Below are 16,527 nucleotides of genomic sequence, written 5' to 3'. Positions count from 1 at the left end.
ATATATAATATCTTTTATATTTTATATATATATATACATTTACACATTTTATTTTTATTATATTTACTTATTATATATGATTCTAATCTTTTATACATCTTATAATGAATATAACCTACTGATAAGTAATGAAAGTTTCAATCCAATTTTAATTACTAAACTAACACGCGCTTATATACATAATTAATAGAGGGCGTGGGGCGGTTATATTAAATAAAAACAAATGATAATGCTTACAAGTGCTATAAGCATAAAACAGAACGCACCCCATATCGGAAATTCGATATTTTTGTTCAAATATCGATAGATGTTCAATATCGAAAGAATTAAAAATTATTGCGAAAAAAATCCAAAAATATTGATGTTTAAAATATCGTTCACCCTATTTTCCACCGTTATTAACAAGTCGCAATGGTACTGCAGAATTCGATTATTGACATTTAAATTTAACTTTTATCCTAACTGATTTTTTTGGCTTCATTCAGTATATTATACATTTTCGCGAGATTAAGTAGCAAGTGAGATCTACAGCCAACTCAAGATCATAAAGCCGTGCACTTTGAATAGTTTTGCACGCTTGAACTTATAATTAAAATTAACAGTCAATTTTGTTATTGTTTATTTTACGAGACTGTATTATCCTTATGTTAATCATGTGTAACTTACTTATGTTACAGCTATTATTAATTGAGACCAGATTGTTTTCGCAGGCTCGCTTTTAAGTTAAATGGAAATGCATCTTTTGCGATGGAAATGAGATAAAATATGCATATTATATTACGCAGATAAAAATAATTTCTGGTCTCTTTGTGCGTTATACGCGTGGCAGTTTAATTTTAGACGATTGTTGACCTAAGATAATCTTACAAGTAAACAAATCTTATAGGTACACGTGGGTACTTTTACAAATAAATTGTATTTGCTGTTGAAATTAGAATAAAACGAGGCTTCCTTAATATTAAGACTGGATTGTTCCACTTTTCAATAAACTTCAACTCACTTTTTTACTCTCTTTCTCTTTTATGCTCTTACTCTTTTACTCTTTCGTTTATCCAATAGATAAATTGTTTACCTGAAGGTAGAACAAAAACGGCCCTAAATGAATTTTTTTACTTTTTGAAATATGTATCTTTTTACAAAAAAAATTGCTTTACTATTTACATCTCTGTTTATTTATTTTTCTTGACTGTATAAAATATTTTTTTTAAAGTGTGTAGAACAAAAGTTAAAATCGAGACAATTTATTTTCGCAAAATGATAAAACAACAGCGAAATCGACTATTAATTTTGACTGTTGTAAATATGTGATTGGAAAATTAGTGTTATATTTAATATAATTTACATATTCCAAACGATCCACTTTATGTGTTAATTTAACACAAGAATATGCTAGAACACACAAATATTATTGTGAAAAATAAACACAAAAAGATAATACTGACGTAAACAAATCGTGGAAACATTTTTTCAATGAAATAAATATTTATATTAAATTAATACGTGTTTTATTCATTCATCTTAGAATTTACGTTTTAAAGTATATTATTTTTATACTATTTGTTCATTTACGCATAAATTGTGCTATTTTGATTCTAAGAAATGTTGCATATCAATTTAACACAAACTTTTTAGATAACATAATCGAATTATAAATTAATACTCGAATATGTTAAAAATTTAATACGAAATTTTGGATTGGGAGGACCTGAGTGGAGTATTGTTTCCAATACAAGTTAGAAATGTTTTTTGTCTATGTAAATTTGGCAGAGGACTTTGTGAAAATCTTATTATTTACAGTTCGTGAGTAAGAAAATGATTACGGCTACCTTTTTTTCCTTTATTTCACATTACGTGTCGTTTCTTCTTACAAGTGACACGAATATGGGTGACTCACGTGCACGTGCGTGTGAATAGATATAAAAATATTGATTTTTTCATTTATCCTTTTGTATTTATAGAGATGCTCCTGTATCTATCCCGGCATCTAAACTTGTGCAATACTTTCGATCCATTATAATCACCCCCATACACAATGAAACTATCAGCTATTGTTACGTAGGCAATAAACGACTGAGGAGAGGACAGGGGAGGTATAAATTGCGGGCAGGATCTACCGCAAATATAATTACCGCGATAATTTCACTCCCTTGCCATATTCCACTGTTACTCCTCTGATGTTGTTTTTGACAATATCGCGTGAGATAAACACGGTGTATGTTTTTCCAATGTTATTAGCAAAATATTACAATGGAATTGCATCGATTTACGATTAAATACGACATGACTTGTTAAAAATAATTGTGATGATAGAACGCAATAGATCGCGCTCTTCAGAAAAAGTCAATTTGTATATAGTTAGAGACATCGTTTGTCTGATTCTGTCTCTGCGCAAATAAATTAATTCCAATATTTGATGAAAAATGTGAAATGAAAATGAAAAGAACTGAAATGTATCTAAAATTTTGTTGGATTTAGATTTGAAAATAATTTTGTTGGACTATTACCGAAATAATTGTGTAGGACGCCTAAGTATATAATTAAACAGTTTTAACAACCAGCTTGAACATTCTACATAATTATTCTGTTGATAATCCAACATAATTATTTTTAGAAATATACTAACTAAACATAATACTAACTAAACGCTTACTTTCTGTAAATAAATATTTACTTAAAATTAAAAAATGATAATTAATCAAATTAGTGATTCTTGTATTAAATGAATATATGTTTGTATTTGATAAACATATATTTATTTAGAATTATACAAACAAATAATTTTTTAATTTAGGATTTTTTCCAGTGTAGCTAAATTTTTTAATACTTTAGCAGAAACGTTTTTTTCTGTAACATAAACGGCGAGGAACAATGTGATTTTTTATGCTCCGATTGCATCAGCAGTGCGTGACAAAATGAAGATTGCGATTATATCAATTTCACCTTTAGAGTAATATTGCGCAACTAGATCGATACTCATTGAAGTCGCAGGACACGCATGAACTTTCGTTGTCTGTCAACTGCCAGACTAGATAAATTAAAAAGTAGTGTGGTAATCATACGTCACCGCGCCGGGACGATTTCCAAAAGAAAAACGAAAAAAGGATCCTTGCGCAATTTCACTTCACTCCGAAGGAAATAACTTTCTCAGCAGCCAGCGGAAAATAAAGTTCCGTTCTTTCTCGCTCGTCATCGTTCCATTTACATGACGAATGCGTGCCGCGATTATGAACATTATCGTAGCTATGTGTTGACTTTTTTTACGAATAAGATTTATGTTTCTCTTTTATTGCGGTATAAATCGCATCTGTATCTACTACAAAATGTTATACGACATTATTATGCTCTCGTTACTTTCAACATCAATTTTTATAAAAAAATTTTATCTAACAAAAAGATAGCACTTTTTGTAACATTTGTGTGTAACGACGAGTATAACTGTCGTAATAAAATCCATCTCGTGATATGTCTGCTGCAACTGTCGAAAGCGATTCGTTTCCACCGTGCGAATACCGGATAAAAACCTGTTAAAATCCTTCTATTCTTCATTTCTCTCTTTGGAGTCAAACGAGTCAAACGAGTCGGATAAACCATTCGACTTTTATTTTTGTCGTTTTATCGCGAGTTTTATCTATGCGTGAGTTTCCTCTTCTCTTTCCTGCTCCGAGCACTAACAGCCTGCAATGCGTACGACAAACTGCAAGTGCATCCAGATAGCTGCATCGTTGCACGTTGCGGCACGATTGACCGCACACGTGTCATTTAGAGTATTCTCCATCACCCACTTGCGTGTTCCTATCATCCAGGTCGTGGGTGGTTACAGGAATGACGTCGTTCTATCGTGACACCGCGACCATGCACCAATTACCGTCGCGTAATCCTTTGGAGATCCTTTGGGAAGTACCGCAGGCTTGCGTGAATGATCCCCTTTTTTTCTTGTAAGTTATGGAAAAACCTGGAGTCTGCTGACCTCGTTGCATCTGTAGTCGTTTTGCTGCTATCATAATTCATAAACCGTATATCTAGAAGTAGAAGAAACAGTGAGATAAAATCAAAGTCTCATTGTTCTTTTATTTTTCTCCAGTTTGAGCAAGCTTTATTAAATCATTTAAGTAAAGACGCGAACCGAAAATAATAATGGCCTAAAAGATTTTTGAGAGTAAAATATCTAAATATGTAAATAAAAATTCTCTAAAGATGAAGGAAATTTTCAAAAATATTTTTACGAAGAGAAAATTCTTTCTCTTCGAGTTAAATTAGTGTATTCCGAAAATGATTTTTGGCGATAAGTTCTATTTTTGAAAATTTGTACGGCAACCTTTAAAGGGATCCTAAAATGAAGCTCGAATTCCGACGAAGCTCGAATTCACCAGACTCTTTTTCCAGCACACCGACGTGTCTTTATATACTACCACATCAATATCTTAATCTATAATACACGTCACACGTTCGTGTCAATTTTCGTACAACAAATTCATCGCGATAAAGCCGTCTAAGTCTAATTCTAAGAACTTGACGTTATTTATTCGTGCAAACTACGTGTTTGTGGATTACTATTTCATAAGTATAGGCAAAACTTTCGTATCAAGTAAATGTATCGTGACTTGACTGACAACTTGAAATGCCTTGTTTCACTAATAGCGAATTCGATTGGACTCAGAGCGCATTGGTGATAGTGTTTCATCAAGATTTCTTGTCTTAAAGAACACTTCTTGTCTTGATCTTTAAGATAAGAAATTTTGTCTTTTTTATTTTGATCATTTCTTGACATTGTATTTCTTGTCTTGAATTCAAGAATTTTGAATTTCTTAAAATTTCTTGATTTTTTAACCCTTATGGCTCTTTGACTATGTCGCGTCGTAAGAGATAATAAGAATAGGTACAAATTAAATGTCGAGTCGTCCCATAGTTTACTACGTTTAAATTCACGGTGTAAAAGCCTATTAATGCCTATTAATGCCTATAATGTCTATTATGCACAAATCTATTAATAAAGATTAAAAATATTACTCAAATTATCATTTTTAATATCATGAGGTTACTAACAAATGTAATTCATTATTTCAGATTATTCACTATTTCAGATTATTAGTTTCCTGAAATTATTAGACATAATTATTATTATTATATATTTATATAATTATTATTATAATTACTATATATTTTAATCATTTAATTGATACTATTAGTAGTACGCAAATGTATACATAATATACTTTTGCCAGTAATATCGCGATATTGATTTTATATATATTTCTTTACATAAATGTAAAAATTAACATCTGGTACAACAAGGATATATCGGTGAATATAATTTAATTTGGTTAGATCAGGGATTTCATTTTTTTATTAATCGATTTACACTCTGCTCATATGTTATTTTGCTATTTAATGAGAATATATGAATATACATTTCTATTATATAATCTGTTATAAATACCAATAAATACAATTGAAAATGTTGAAACTTATTCAAAATTTTTCAAATCAGAAATAAAATAATAAAATATTAAAATAATAAAGTATTAAAAATAAAAACTGTCGAAAATTCAAGAAATTTCAAGAAATTTCTTGACTTGTTGTCAAGAAATTTTGGTCTTGAAATTAATTTTCAATTTCTTGTTTTGGTCTTGTCTTGATTCAAGACAAGATTTCTTAATTTCTTAAGATTTAAATTTCTTGATTTTGATGAAACATTAATTGATGCACATTTAAGCTGTTGTACATAAAATAACGTGAAAATATATTTATAAATAAACGTAGAAATCGAAAATACTCAATCGTAAAATACTCAAATAAAATATGTATTTTATAATTCGAAATATTTACATTTCATTTTTATACTCAAATTAAATTAATGTACAACAGCTTTAACCAGTGCGCACTAATAGTAGTGTTTCCAATTGAATTCGCCATAAGAAATGATGAAAAATATATCAATTTCGAAATTTTTGGTCATTCTCGGTATAAACTTCATCTTACAAATACGTATTAATGCGTATACTTTAATCCTAGAAAAGGCTTTTTGAATCTGTGAAAGAGAAAAAAAATATTTATTAATACAAAAATTATATGATTTAGTTGGATACAGACGGCTTTAAGGATCCTCTTAAAGTCTGCAACTTGGCGGAGAATTAAAATTATTGTTCGAACACATTTACATGATTTTTTTATTTGCGCGTAAAATTTTTCAATAAAAAAAGTCAATTTCACTATTGCAATTATTTGAATTTGTTTAATTAGCTTTAACAGTTATCGGCGAGCTGATTCTTTTAGTTTCCCAATTGTGTCGTTTGTGATCGTAACGAGCGACGCCGAGATCGGTTCAACGACGAAGTACCTTTGAACCTGGAAGCTCGCCAACTTTCTCGAGGGCAAGGACAAAGCCGGCCAATAGATTACGCTATCCGTTACATTGCCACTGGTGTACTCGTAGGGCCGTATTAGTCATTGCCGTGTTTGTCATTGTTTTCATTTTCCGCCCCGTCCCTTTAACGATATATCTATTTTACAAATAATGAGTCTCGCCCATACAGAAAATTCTAGATCGATTTGTATCTCGATACAGAGAGATTTTATTACTCCAGACAGATCCGAAATCACAAATTAGTGACTTGATTCTGATCGTATTTCGGAAGTGTTTTCCCAAAATAAAGTTTGTCTATATCCACATCGGACGATACGAATCTTGCGGTTTTCTGCGTCACAGATTTAGGCCTCTTGGGAATTCTCTACGGTTTGCGAGGGTGGTCGTTACGAACTTACATCTCTCACTGGGATAGTTATTGGTTGGTTGGATCGTGCGTGTCCGACGTATTTGATTTAATTGTTGACCCTAAGGATGTCTCTATATAATTCGCAAATCGCAAAACGTAGTTCGTGCTGAACAAATGCTGAAATAGAATGATGATCATCGCACGCAAAACACACACAGATGAAAACTAACTGTATACGATGAAAAAACAAACGCTTTATTCTGCCTCTGCGTTTGCGAACTTCGTTTGCGATTTGCGAGCTATGTAAAAGTACTTTAATACTTGAACATCAACTGTTTCCGTTTTGTAATATCGTAGGATTATTTTTTAAATCTCGAATACGTAATGCGGGGTCTACAATAAAAGTCATAGCAGTCGTAGAGTCTTAAATCGTAGAAAATTAACCAATCACAGTCGAATGAGAAGAATAATCGACTGTGATTAATCAATTTTCTACGATTTAAGATCCTACGCTACTTCTATTGTAGACTTATATAAGAGATATTTTTATATATATATATATTTTTTTTCCATTTTCAATATTTTTGATCGATCTTTTTTTTAGATAATTTTTAGAACAGGCCTATCTCTTTTTTGAATATTCAATTTAAAATATTCAATTTAATCCTTACAAGATAAGAAAGCCATTAAAATGGCACTGTAACAATGTTACATTTTGAGACAAGTGGGGAATGTAATAAAAATAATGAATTATAATAAATTTTGCTCAAAGAAAAATTCTGTAAGATTGTGAAAATAGATCTCTGCCTCTAAAGGTTAAAGTAATTTTTTTATTATTAGTTTTTGCGAATTCTTATTAAGAAGCTTCTCTGCCATTCAGAATTAAAATTAATATTTTATAATAAGCCATTACCTAAGCTTAAGCCGTAAAAAATTGATCAATTACAGTCGAATGTGAGAAAAATAATCGATTATGATTAGTCAATTTCTTATGGCTTGAGAGTTAAGCTTAAGTAACGGCTTTTAGAAAAATAATATTCACTTCAATGAATGTCAAGATCAAAAAAAACTGAAAGAAGAAAAAAGGAATCTCGAAAGAGTTTAAATATTTGATATTTTAATATTAAGCATTTCTCTTTTCGTTTCTAAAAGAACATCGGAAACTTCATTCCTCCATCCTTCTCAAATCTTTCACCTAAAAAGCCTCATTAAAAATGCTCTTTTACCTCACTCTAACGGTAATTCGCGGCGGGAAACGCGTCTCTGTTTCTTGACCTGCCCGCACTCAGCTGATCATTTGTCCTGTTCGCACCGGCCACGTCGGTATTGAGGGAGTCAGCCGAAGAGAGTAGACGAGAACGAACGAACAAACGTCGACGACGACGACGACGACGACGACGACGACGACGACGACGACGACGACGACGACGACGACGACGACGACGACGACGACGACGACGACGACGACGACGACGACGACGACGACGACGGAGCCGCGTCTGCGCGTCCCGACGCCATCGTCGGTGGGTCGGTTGGTCGGTCGGTCGGGGGTATTGATTTTCCATGTCGTCATGTGTGAGTGTGCAGTCGCGCGCACACGCGCTGACCGTACACATACACGTATACAATGTATACACGTAAATTCACACATACATTTGCCGCAACGACCGGTACACCGCGGCACGGCTGCCAATCCGCCCGCGGAATTCCGCAAAGTCTCTCCTCGGCGTCGTCGTCGAATGGTACCCTCCAGTCTACCTCGTCGTCACCTCGCGAGGGCTTCCATTCGTGATCTCGTTCGAGAAAGGTGACATTATCTCGAGTTCCCTGAGTTCATTTGTTCGTTCATTCGTTACCGGCTTTGCCGTCGCGCGGTCGTTGAAGGAGAAAAGTTCTAATAGACAGTGCTCCGACGTGACGTTGTCACTCCCACCCTGCTTCTCATCGTCTCCGAGGGGAGAGGATGGTCTCTGGGTAGACGTGACTCCACGAGGACGGCATTTCCATTTTGTCAGGTCTTGACGAACGTCACGTCCGGTACCGCACACCGCGTATTCACCACGTAGGGATCCAAACTTCTTCGTGCATCGTCCTCTCCTCGCGGAACTGACGAGGTCTGATCTCGTACTCGTTGCTTGTGTGTTGCAGGCTGCGGTAAGCGGTTCGCCCTTCTGGTCTCGGCGAACATCCAGAAAGCGGCGTCGCACCGTCGCCGGTATCCTGAGGGGCCGGTAGACAAGAAGGCAGATTCGCCGAGAAGAAGAGGAAGACCGTCGCCTGGCATCTAATTCCCTGTCAGGCACCAGATCACCAGCCGGCGATGCCTGCACCGACGTCAGCGGCGGGTGCGGCCGAGGGCGGCCCGCCCCGCACCGAACTACAGGAGTTACAGCTCAAGGCCGGTCAGACTACGGATGAAGTGAGTTGAGATATATTGATATTGTATATGTATACAGATACATGTATGTGTATATTTTATATGCGTATATACATTCACGCGATGTGACATCCACGAGGATTTACGACGTGGGGATTGAAATCAATGTAGTTTCGCTGAAACTTCGAATTCCGGTTTTAATCGCGCGAGGATAAACTCTCGTGTTTATCCGCGACAATAGAAAGGCGACAAATCAGCGTAAAATCCTCTCTCGCGTATCTGCGCTGTCGGCGCACGGCAAACTTATCGAATAGAAACATCTCGTAGATCTTTCACAATTTTCAGCACATGCGTTATTAAGCGTCTTAAATTGACTTATTTATCTATGTATAATTAATTCAAGATAGCTAAAAATAGTAATTTATTTACGAAGCCATTATTGCATGTTTTATTCATATTTCTCTAAAAGTAATCAATGTTATTCTTAATTCGAAGAATCCTTTAACTTTAATCATTTTTAAGAACTTATTTAAATAACTAATTTATTAATAATACAATGAAATCGATTTTTTCGAATAAATTATATTTATTCGGAAAGAATGAGAAAAAAAATGATTGCCATTATCATAATTGAACTATAATTAGACCTTTTCGATGTCAACTGTATATTTTTTGATAGAATTGCAAATATGATTATTATTCTTAACATTTTAACAGTAATAAAAATAAAACTCTTAGCCATAATTATATTACCATTCAATTAGAGTCACAAACACTTTTCTCTCAGCTTACATCTTTGTAGCACAAAATTACTGGTGTATTGGAATTCAAAAGAAATCGTACTTGTGCTCTCTAAATTTGAATCAGGATAGTCACTAATTATTCAATAACATACTTGGCACTGTATTTAATAACATACTTGGCATAATCAGTGAAATTCAACTAAAAGAGGAAGAATGTTTGAGCATTATATAATTAAAATACTGATATTTGCACGTTAATTTTAATCTTCCAATACCATATTCATTGAATTTATGCACTAAAATAAGGTTAATTAAATCACATAATAAAGATTAGCTAGGTTAGGGATCTCGCATCTCATTGATTATCATTGGCACTGATACAATGATTATCCACTGATTCAGATTTAGGGAATGCCTTTTCTTGAAAAATAATCTAGCATAGCGTGAGAAAAAGTATCAGGGACAAGATAGTATATCAAAATTGTAGCTCTTCTGAAAAAATTAAAATTTTAAAACACATTCGCGATTCCTCGGGTCACACGTGTGATAACCGGCGTAATCGACTTTGTTTCAGTCTCTGGAGAGCACAAGGCGTATGCTGGCGCTATGCGAGGAGGTGAGTCTATCCCTTTCGGCATTTGTTCCTTCCTTTTATTTGCGCATCGACCCCTCGATCCTCTCTCGATCGTCTTCGAGAATCCCGCGTCGGTGCACCATCCCCATATTCTTCTATGAATCAAATCCCGTGTAGCGGCCCTCCCGCAACCCTTTCATTTAGTCCCCCGTAATCTCCTCAAAACCTTCGAACAACCTCGAACCTCCTCCTGTCTCTGTCTCGTAAACTAGGAATGATTTTCATCGACGAATCGTTATACGCGCTACTGCAGCAAGACAGGCGCCACTGCTCGCTTGGAGTTCCACCTCGAACTGCTTTGAAATAAAAAGAGAGAAAAAGGAAATGAAAATAGCAGCAAAGAGAAAAAGGAGTCATGCCAGAGAGAGGTGGGCAAAGTACTATTTCGATTAACCGGTCAAGTGGCGAGTACCTCGATCGATTCGATTCACATAATTCGCATTGTCGAGGTCTAGCTAATAGACCGTGAAGTAGACGTGAAATAATATCAAGTACGAAGCGGTTGAATACGTAGCCTCGACCGATTAAATTTAAATCGAGAAGACTGACTAGGCACTATGAATCTCTTCAAATTAAATTTTCACTCTCTGACACTTTAAAAGATAGCGGTGTGAATTTAACATATGGTATCTATAATTCTCACTGGTGTGAAGCCAAAGCAATCTAGTCTTCTTTGATGTTAATATTAATATTATGGGTTTTAAAAGGAATTTGAGATCTATAACATGTTGGTGTTAATATTAATATATGGTGGATATTAAATCCACACCGATACTTTTTATAGTGGAGGTTTCTATAATAATCTAATTTATCTGACCGCGCGAGGCCATCAAAGGACCAAGTCTCGCACATCTCATCCTTCTTATTTTTCTCACGGTTTCGTTAATAATAGATAATTGACGTACTGACGAACGCCACTTGACTGGTTAAACATTCTTAGCGGGCGCGCCGATTCCGCTTTGCACAAGATTCACGTCGGCGAGACAACCTCCTGCGGGATCTCCAAGTCGCGGGTGGAGGAGAGAAAAGCTTCGTGGGGGCTGTGTGTACAGAGGGATACGGGGAGGATTGCAGGTGACGTCGAGGACGTGGGCAAAAAACGTGCGATGTTTTCGAAGTAGTATTTTATCCAGCTCTGGCGTCACACACGGAGGCGACGATTCCAGCGGCGTGTTGCGGTTTGAACGTATAAAGCAGAGAGGGTAAAGAGGATTCGTTTCGCGACGAACGAGTGGAGTGGGTTCACTCCTCACAGGGGAAGGGAAGGGGGACAACGAACCCAGTGCCTGCGATCTTAGAATCGTGAGAAGAAAATCAAAATAATAATAATAATAATAATAAAAGAAAGAAAAGAAAATCGATCGGGGCAGAACGGAATGATGATTTGTAAGACGACGCATCGACGCGCTCCGAGAGACGGCGAGGCGCCACACGAACGTGCGCAAAAGACGGACTTTTCTCGTCCCTTTTGTCGAATAAACTTTCATAATTACAAGGGATGGTTCAGACTGGGACTCTGAAAGATACATCGTGAACAATGTACGGTGTTTCGTTAAGCTCTGAAAATATATATAGTAGATATTGTGTCTTTCATTTATGATGATTTAGTGTAAAACAAAGATACAAAGACCACATAGAAATTACCACATAGTCATTTAGTTTAGTAAGTTTTGAGATAAAGATCAAAGAAGTACCACATAAAAATGTAGTCATTTATTTTAATAATTGGAAATAAATACTATTCTAATGTTGTTACCAAATCTGAGGATTTTTGAAAGATTGTAAGTATGAAAATAATATTAATAATATATAAATAAATATATAATAAATAAAAAAATATAAATATGGGAACTGAACCATCCTACGTATGTTTTTGTTCGTTTTCGATGTACTTTTTATTATTGCCCAAGGTATTCCAAAACTGTCGCATTTCCCTTCACGGATTTTTTTTAAAAGAATCTTGTTCTTTATTTAAAGAAACGAATACGAGGAGAGGAAAATAAAAATGACATTTTTTTTGTTGAACAGATTTTATTTTAATAAAAAGAAGTTGCGATATTCTCAAAATGTTTTACTGTTTCAAAATAGAAAGCTTACAATCAAAATTTTCCCAAGACAAAATCTATTAAATTATCAAAGAAGCTTAATTTATCAAAGAACTTTCTTAAATGAATATCCGGTAACATTAAAGTGCTACATTGTACCGGATGTGCTAGAAAAAGCAATCTGAAAAGAATTTCGAATTATTTATCTAAAGAAAGGAATTTTCCAACTAAATTGATTTGATTTTATAGTTGTTCTATATATATATATATATTAGAGAATGTTGAATTTTCAATTAAAATATCGATTTAATACTTTTTTTAATTACACATAAAAGAATTCAAGGAAATATCGTTTAATACTCCGACTAGATTGCTTTGACTTCATTTTATAGTCGCTGTATATAATAAGAGAATGCTATGTGGATAATTTTCAATTAAAATATTCTTTTTTTTTTAATTATGCATAGAAGAATTCAAGGGAGGACTGTTTAATGATCTGCGAAAGAAAGCGCAGAGCTTTTTCATCGAAATTTTTCGAGTTGAGGGGAATGTTACGCGATAAGTGAATTAGATTTCGCTTCTCAAGTTTCGCATCGCTGTTGCGGAAGTGACGATGTATGAGTATCTTTTCGACTTCGCTCCGCGGAATTTATATCGATTTAATGTTCCACTCGCGTGTATTTTACAGTATTGCGTGCGTGCGTTCGCGCGTGTGCCACGACCGTGACAAAAATACGATCTGTCTGCATTCTGCAACTCTCCACGTTCTCTTTCCACGCATAATTAATTATTCGCTATCTATATGTCCGTACCTTCGATATCTGTTATACTATATTCTCGATACATATGTGTGTGCGCGTGTGTACATCTCTATATACACGAATGTACGCGTATATCTGTTTTTGTACATATTTACGGAGATGTTTGCTCTTCTTCTACTTTTAACTTACTATACTTGTCGAAGGAACGTACGCAACTGGCTTCCGTGATCTGATTCGTTCAATAATCGGATTATCGTCAAACCGACAACGGTTTGATCTTATTTGAGCATCGTATTTATTATTATTATTGACACTAGTGAATAATTATCAGATGATTGGCTTTTCTGAATTAAAAAGAGTTAGGAGATTATTTTTTAATTCAATGCAACAACATATTGATCTTTTTTTACAATCTCATTAATATTAACCTTTCGCTCGATTATTATCAACATAAATTTAGTATCTTTGAAGTAAAAGTGTTTATATGATCTAAATTTTTCACAGTTTGCCATATAATATTTAGAATAGTGTAAATGAAATTACACGATTCTATAACAAATCTTTATAATTGCATAATATTAGGCAAATTTCGAATTCGCTGTAATTTCGTTCATTTTATTCGCGACTTTCGCAAGAAATATTATAATGACGAGGCGAAAGAAGGTATCTGCTTGAATTTTCTTTACTTGCGGACGGAGAAGATCTGTCGAGGTCCTTGCGTCGTTCCGTTTCAGTTTCTCTCGCTGCTACTTATCTACCTGTGGCTGCACTAATAAGCACTGTGTCGCATTCTTCCGAGCACCGAAGACGTCCTTCGAATCATCATCGACCAAGAAAAGCGTACGTACACACACTCACAATGCGCAATGCGTCATCAACGTCACCTCGTGACGCGTGATAACGATCGCGTAAACAATTGATCGTTGCTCTTGATCGACCAGGAAGCGAATCGCAAACCGATAACATGAACTTCTGTGAGGGAATGGGAGGAAATGGTTTCGTAAAATATGTATTGGGGCTACGCATATTTCTTCTCGATGAGAGGAGAATCTCCCAAAAGTCTGGCGCGAATTGCGAGAGAATTACGGTAACCGATCGGTCTTTATCTCCGGAAAACTTGATCGTGATATTTTTTGTCACTATGAACGGGAATCAACTCGCGGTACACCCGCACATCTCTTTCGCATCAATTCCCATCAACGTAAGTTCTCTGCGCGACGGTGTGCGAGCGACGAGTTTTCGTTATCAATAATTCGTATTTGATACGAACGTTGATGTTACACGATTTTCTTAATTGTAATGAAAATTCTCGAGGATAAAATAATTATTTCAGAAAATGAAGAAAGCAAAAAAACTTTTAATAAGAAAAATTAATATGGGGGGTTTATTATTTTTATCTCTATAAAATAGATATATAAATACAATTCATAAAAATAAAGAAAAAAAATCACATTTAATGAAACTTTCTTGTTAATTTAAATATTTTTATAGATGCTTTTCTTATTGATAATACACGACATAATTTCTTATTTATTTACTTCCATAAATTAAGCGGCAAATGCATCTTATTGTGGGACAATTTTCCGCTGACTAACTTCGATTAACCTATTATTCGCCGACAGAGACTTCCTAATATTATATTGAGATATTGACTTTCTAATATTTATATTGATCCCGAAACATTCTAAAACGTATTAATTGCCAATTAACGCTAATATGATTTTATATGTAATATAGATAGATTACACGGAATTAACGTGCAAACTAATAAAATATGATATAATAATAATTATAGCACTAAATGATATTAGATATTAACAAGTATATAAATTATTACGAGATTAATATTTATTATAAAAATAATATAATTTATTATGATCGCGAAAATAACTCAGTGCTTTCATCAATTAATTATGCTTGCGCACCGTCGATGCAGACAGGCGTATATATGTTTTCCTATTTTTTTTCTTCTCATTATCACATATTTGCGAAGGGCAGTCTCTTCCTTTTTCTTATATGTATGTGCCTCTTTAATTGACATCGCGTACTATAATCGTTAGTTACTTATGTGTAGACAAGTAAACATCGATTCAACGATCAATGCTTCTCTTCGTCTTCCTTTGGACGAGATTGTAACGCGCAGGACTCGAAGACGCAAAGCAACGGCCCACTCATCGTGCTTTTGATGCACTAATTCCGGCAATTGTGTTATACATACTGTGTTATACATACATACGCGTTGTACTGTAAACGTAACGCAAACGATTGCGTTGTACAATGCAGCACGCGAATTATTCAATGACAGCGTCGAAGTTCGCGATAGCGCAGCGAGCGGAGAGAAGAATGTTGAATGCTCGCATGAAAAGAAAAAAAAAAGAAGCATAAGAATTATCTTTCGCGGATGAAACTGCAGTTCGACTTTTCAGTCTTTAATCCTTTGCGCTTTCATGATCTTCTTCGTAAGAGCGAGATATGAGACACTCCATATTTCTTCTTTTAGAACTTGTCTTCTTTTTTCATGTCAGACTTTTTTTTTTATTTCTTCTGAAAAAAATGATCTTTTGAAAAGGTAAACGAATGCCGATTCATACAAAAATGTATATTATTCTTAAAATTAATATTTAAATTTATCTAAAAGTGAAGCAATTAATGGTAGATAAAAAATGTTTTTTTTTAAGTGTTCTCTATTTAAAAAATATTCTAGTTCTTAATATTGATTTTTAGACAATTTGAGAAAATTATTTTTTTTTATTAATTCACTATTAAGTTGTATATTCATGATCGAAATTAAGATCAGAGTAGGTCTCTGTTTTTACTACGGAAGAATATGAATTATAATCTTTGTTTTGTACTTTATCTGTTCGAAAGAGTATTTTATAAGAATGATTATCTCGCATCTCGACGCATCAGTGAGAGTGCAAAGGGTTAAAGCGCAAATAGATCTCGTGCGAGAAGGCTCTTCAAGATGCGATCATCGAGAGAGAGAAGGAGTCCTTGCTAAGAGGAAGGTCGACCATACTTAAAAGTAGCTCCCATCGAAACGAGATGTCTGAAAAGAGAAAAACAGCGAATGCGGCTTAAAAAGAGAAAAGCGAAAAAAGAAAAAAGAATGAAGATATGAGGAAAGAAGGAGAAAAGCTGCGTCTGTATATGTGTATATCAAGCTGTTGCTACTCTCTCTCTCTCTCTCTCTCTCTCTCTTCTCTCTCTCTCTCGTCTGTACTCGTCACGACGACACGACGGTACGGTAGTAG

The 16,527-nt window shown here is 34.6% G+C and overlaps 1 protein-coding gene across 1 annotated transcript in view; it reads left to right on the top strand.

Annotated features, from left to right (window-relative positions):
- The first annotated feature begins 8,721 nt into the window (after positions 1 to 8,721).
- LOC105620232 (synaptosomal-associated protein 25) overlaps positions 8,722 to 16,527 on the top strand; it is a 34,169-nt gene continuing 26,363 nt past the window's right edge. The window contains exons 1-3 of the mRNA XM_012201736.1: positions 8,722 to 8,775; positions 8,862 to 9,132; positions 10,408 to 10,449. Of these exons, the coding sequence (XP_012057126.1) occupies positions 9,034 to 9,132; positions 10,408 to 10,449 (141 nt within the window). The 5' untranslated portion in view covers positions 8,722 to 8,775; positions 8,862 to 9,033. The remainder of the gene's footprint in view (positions 8,776 to 8,861; positions 9,133 to 10,407; positions 10,450 to 16,527) is intronic.

The sequence above is a fragment of the Atta cephalotes genome, assembly GCF_000143395.1.
Source record: "Atta cephalotes unplaced genomic scaffold scaffold00025, whole genome shotgun sequence".
NCBI lineage: Eukaryota > Metazoa > Arthropoda > Insecta > Hymenoptera > Formicidae > Atta > Atta cephalotes.
Note: the sequence above shows the minus strand (reverse complement) of the source record. Positions and strands in the feature narration are given on the sequence as shown.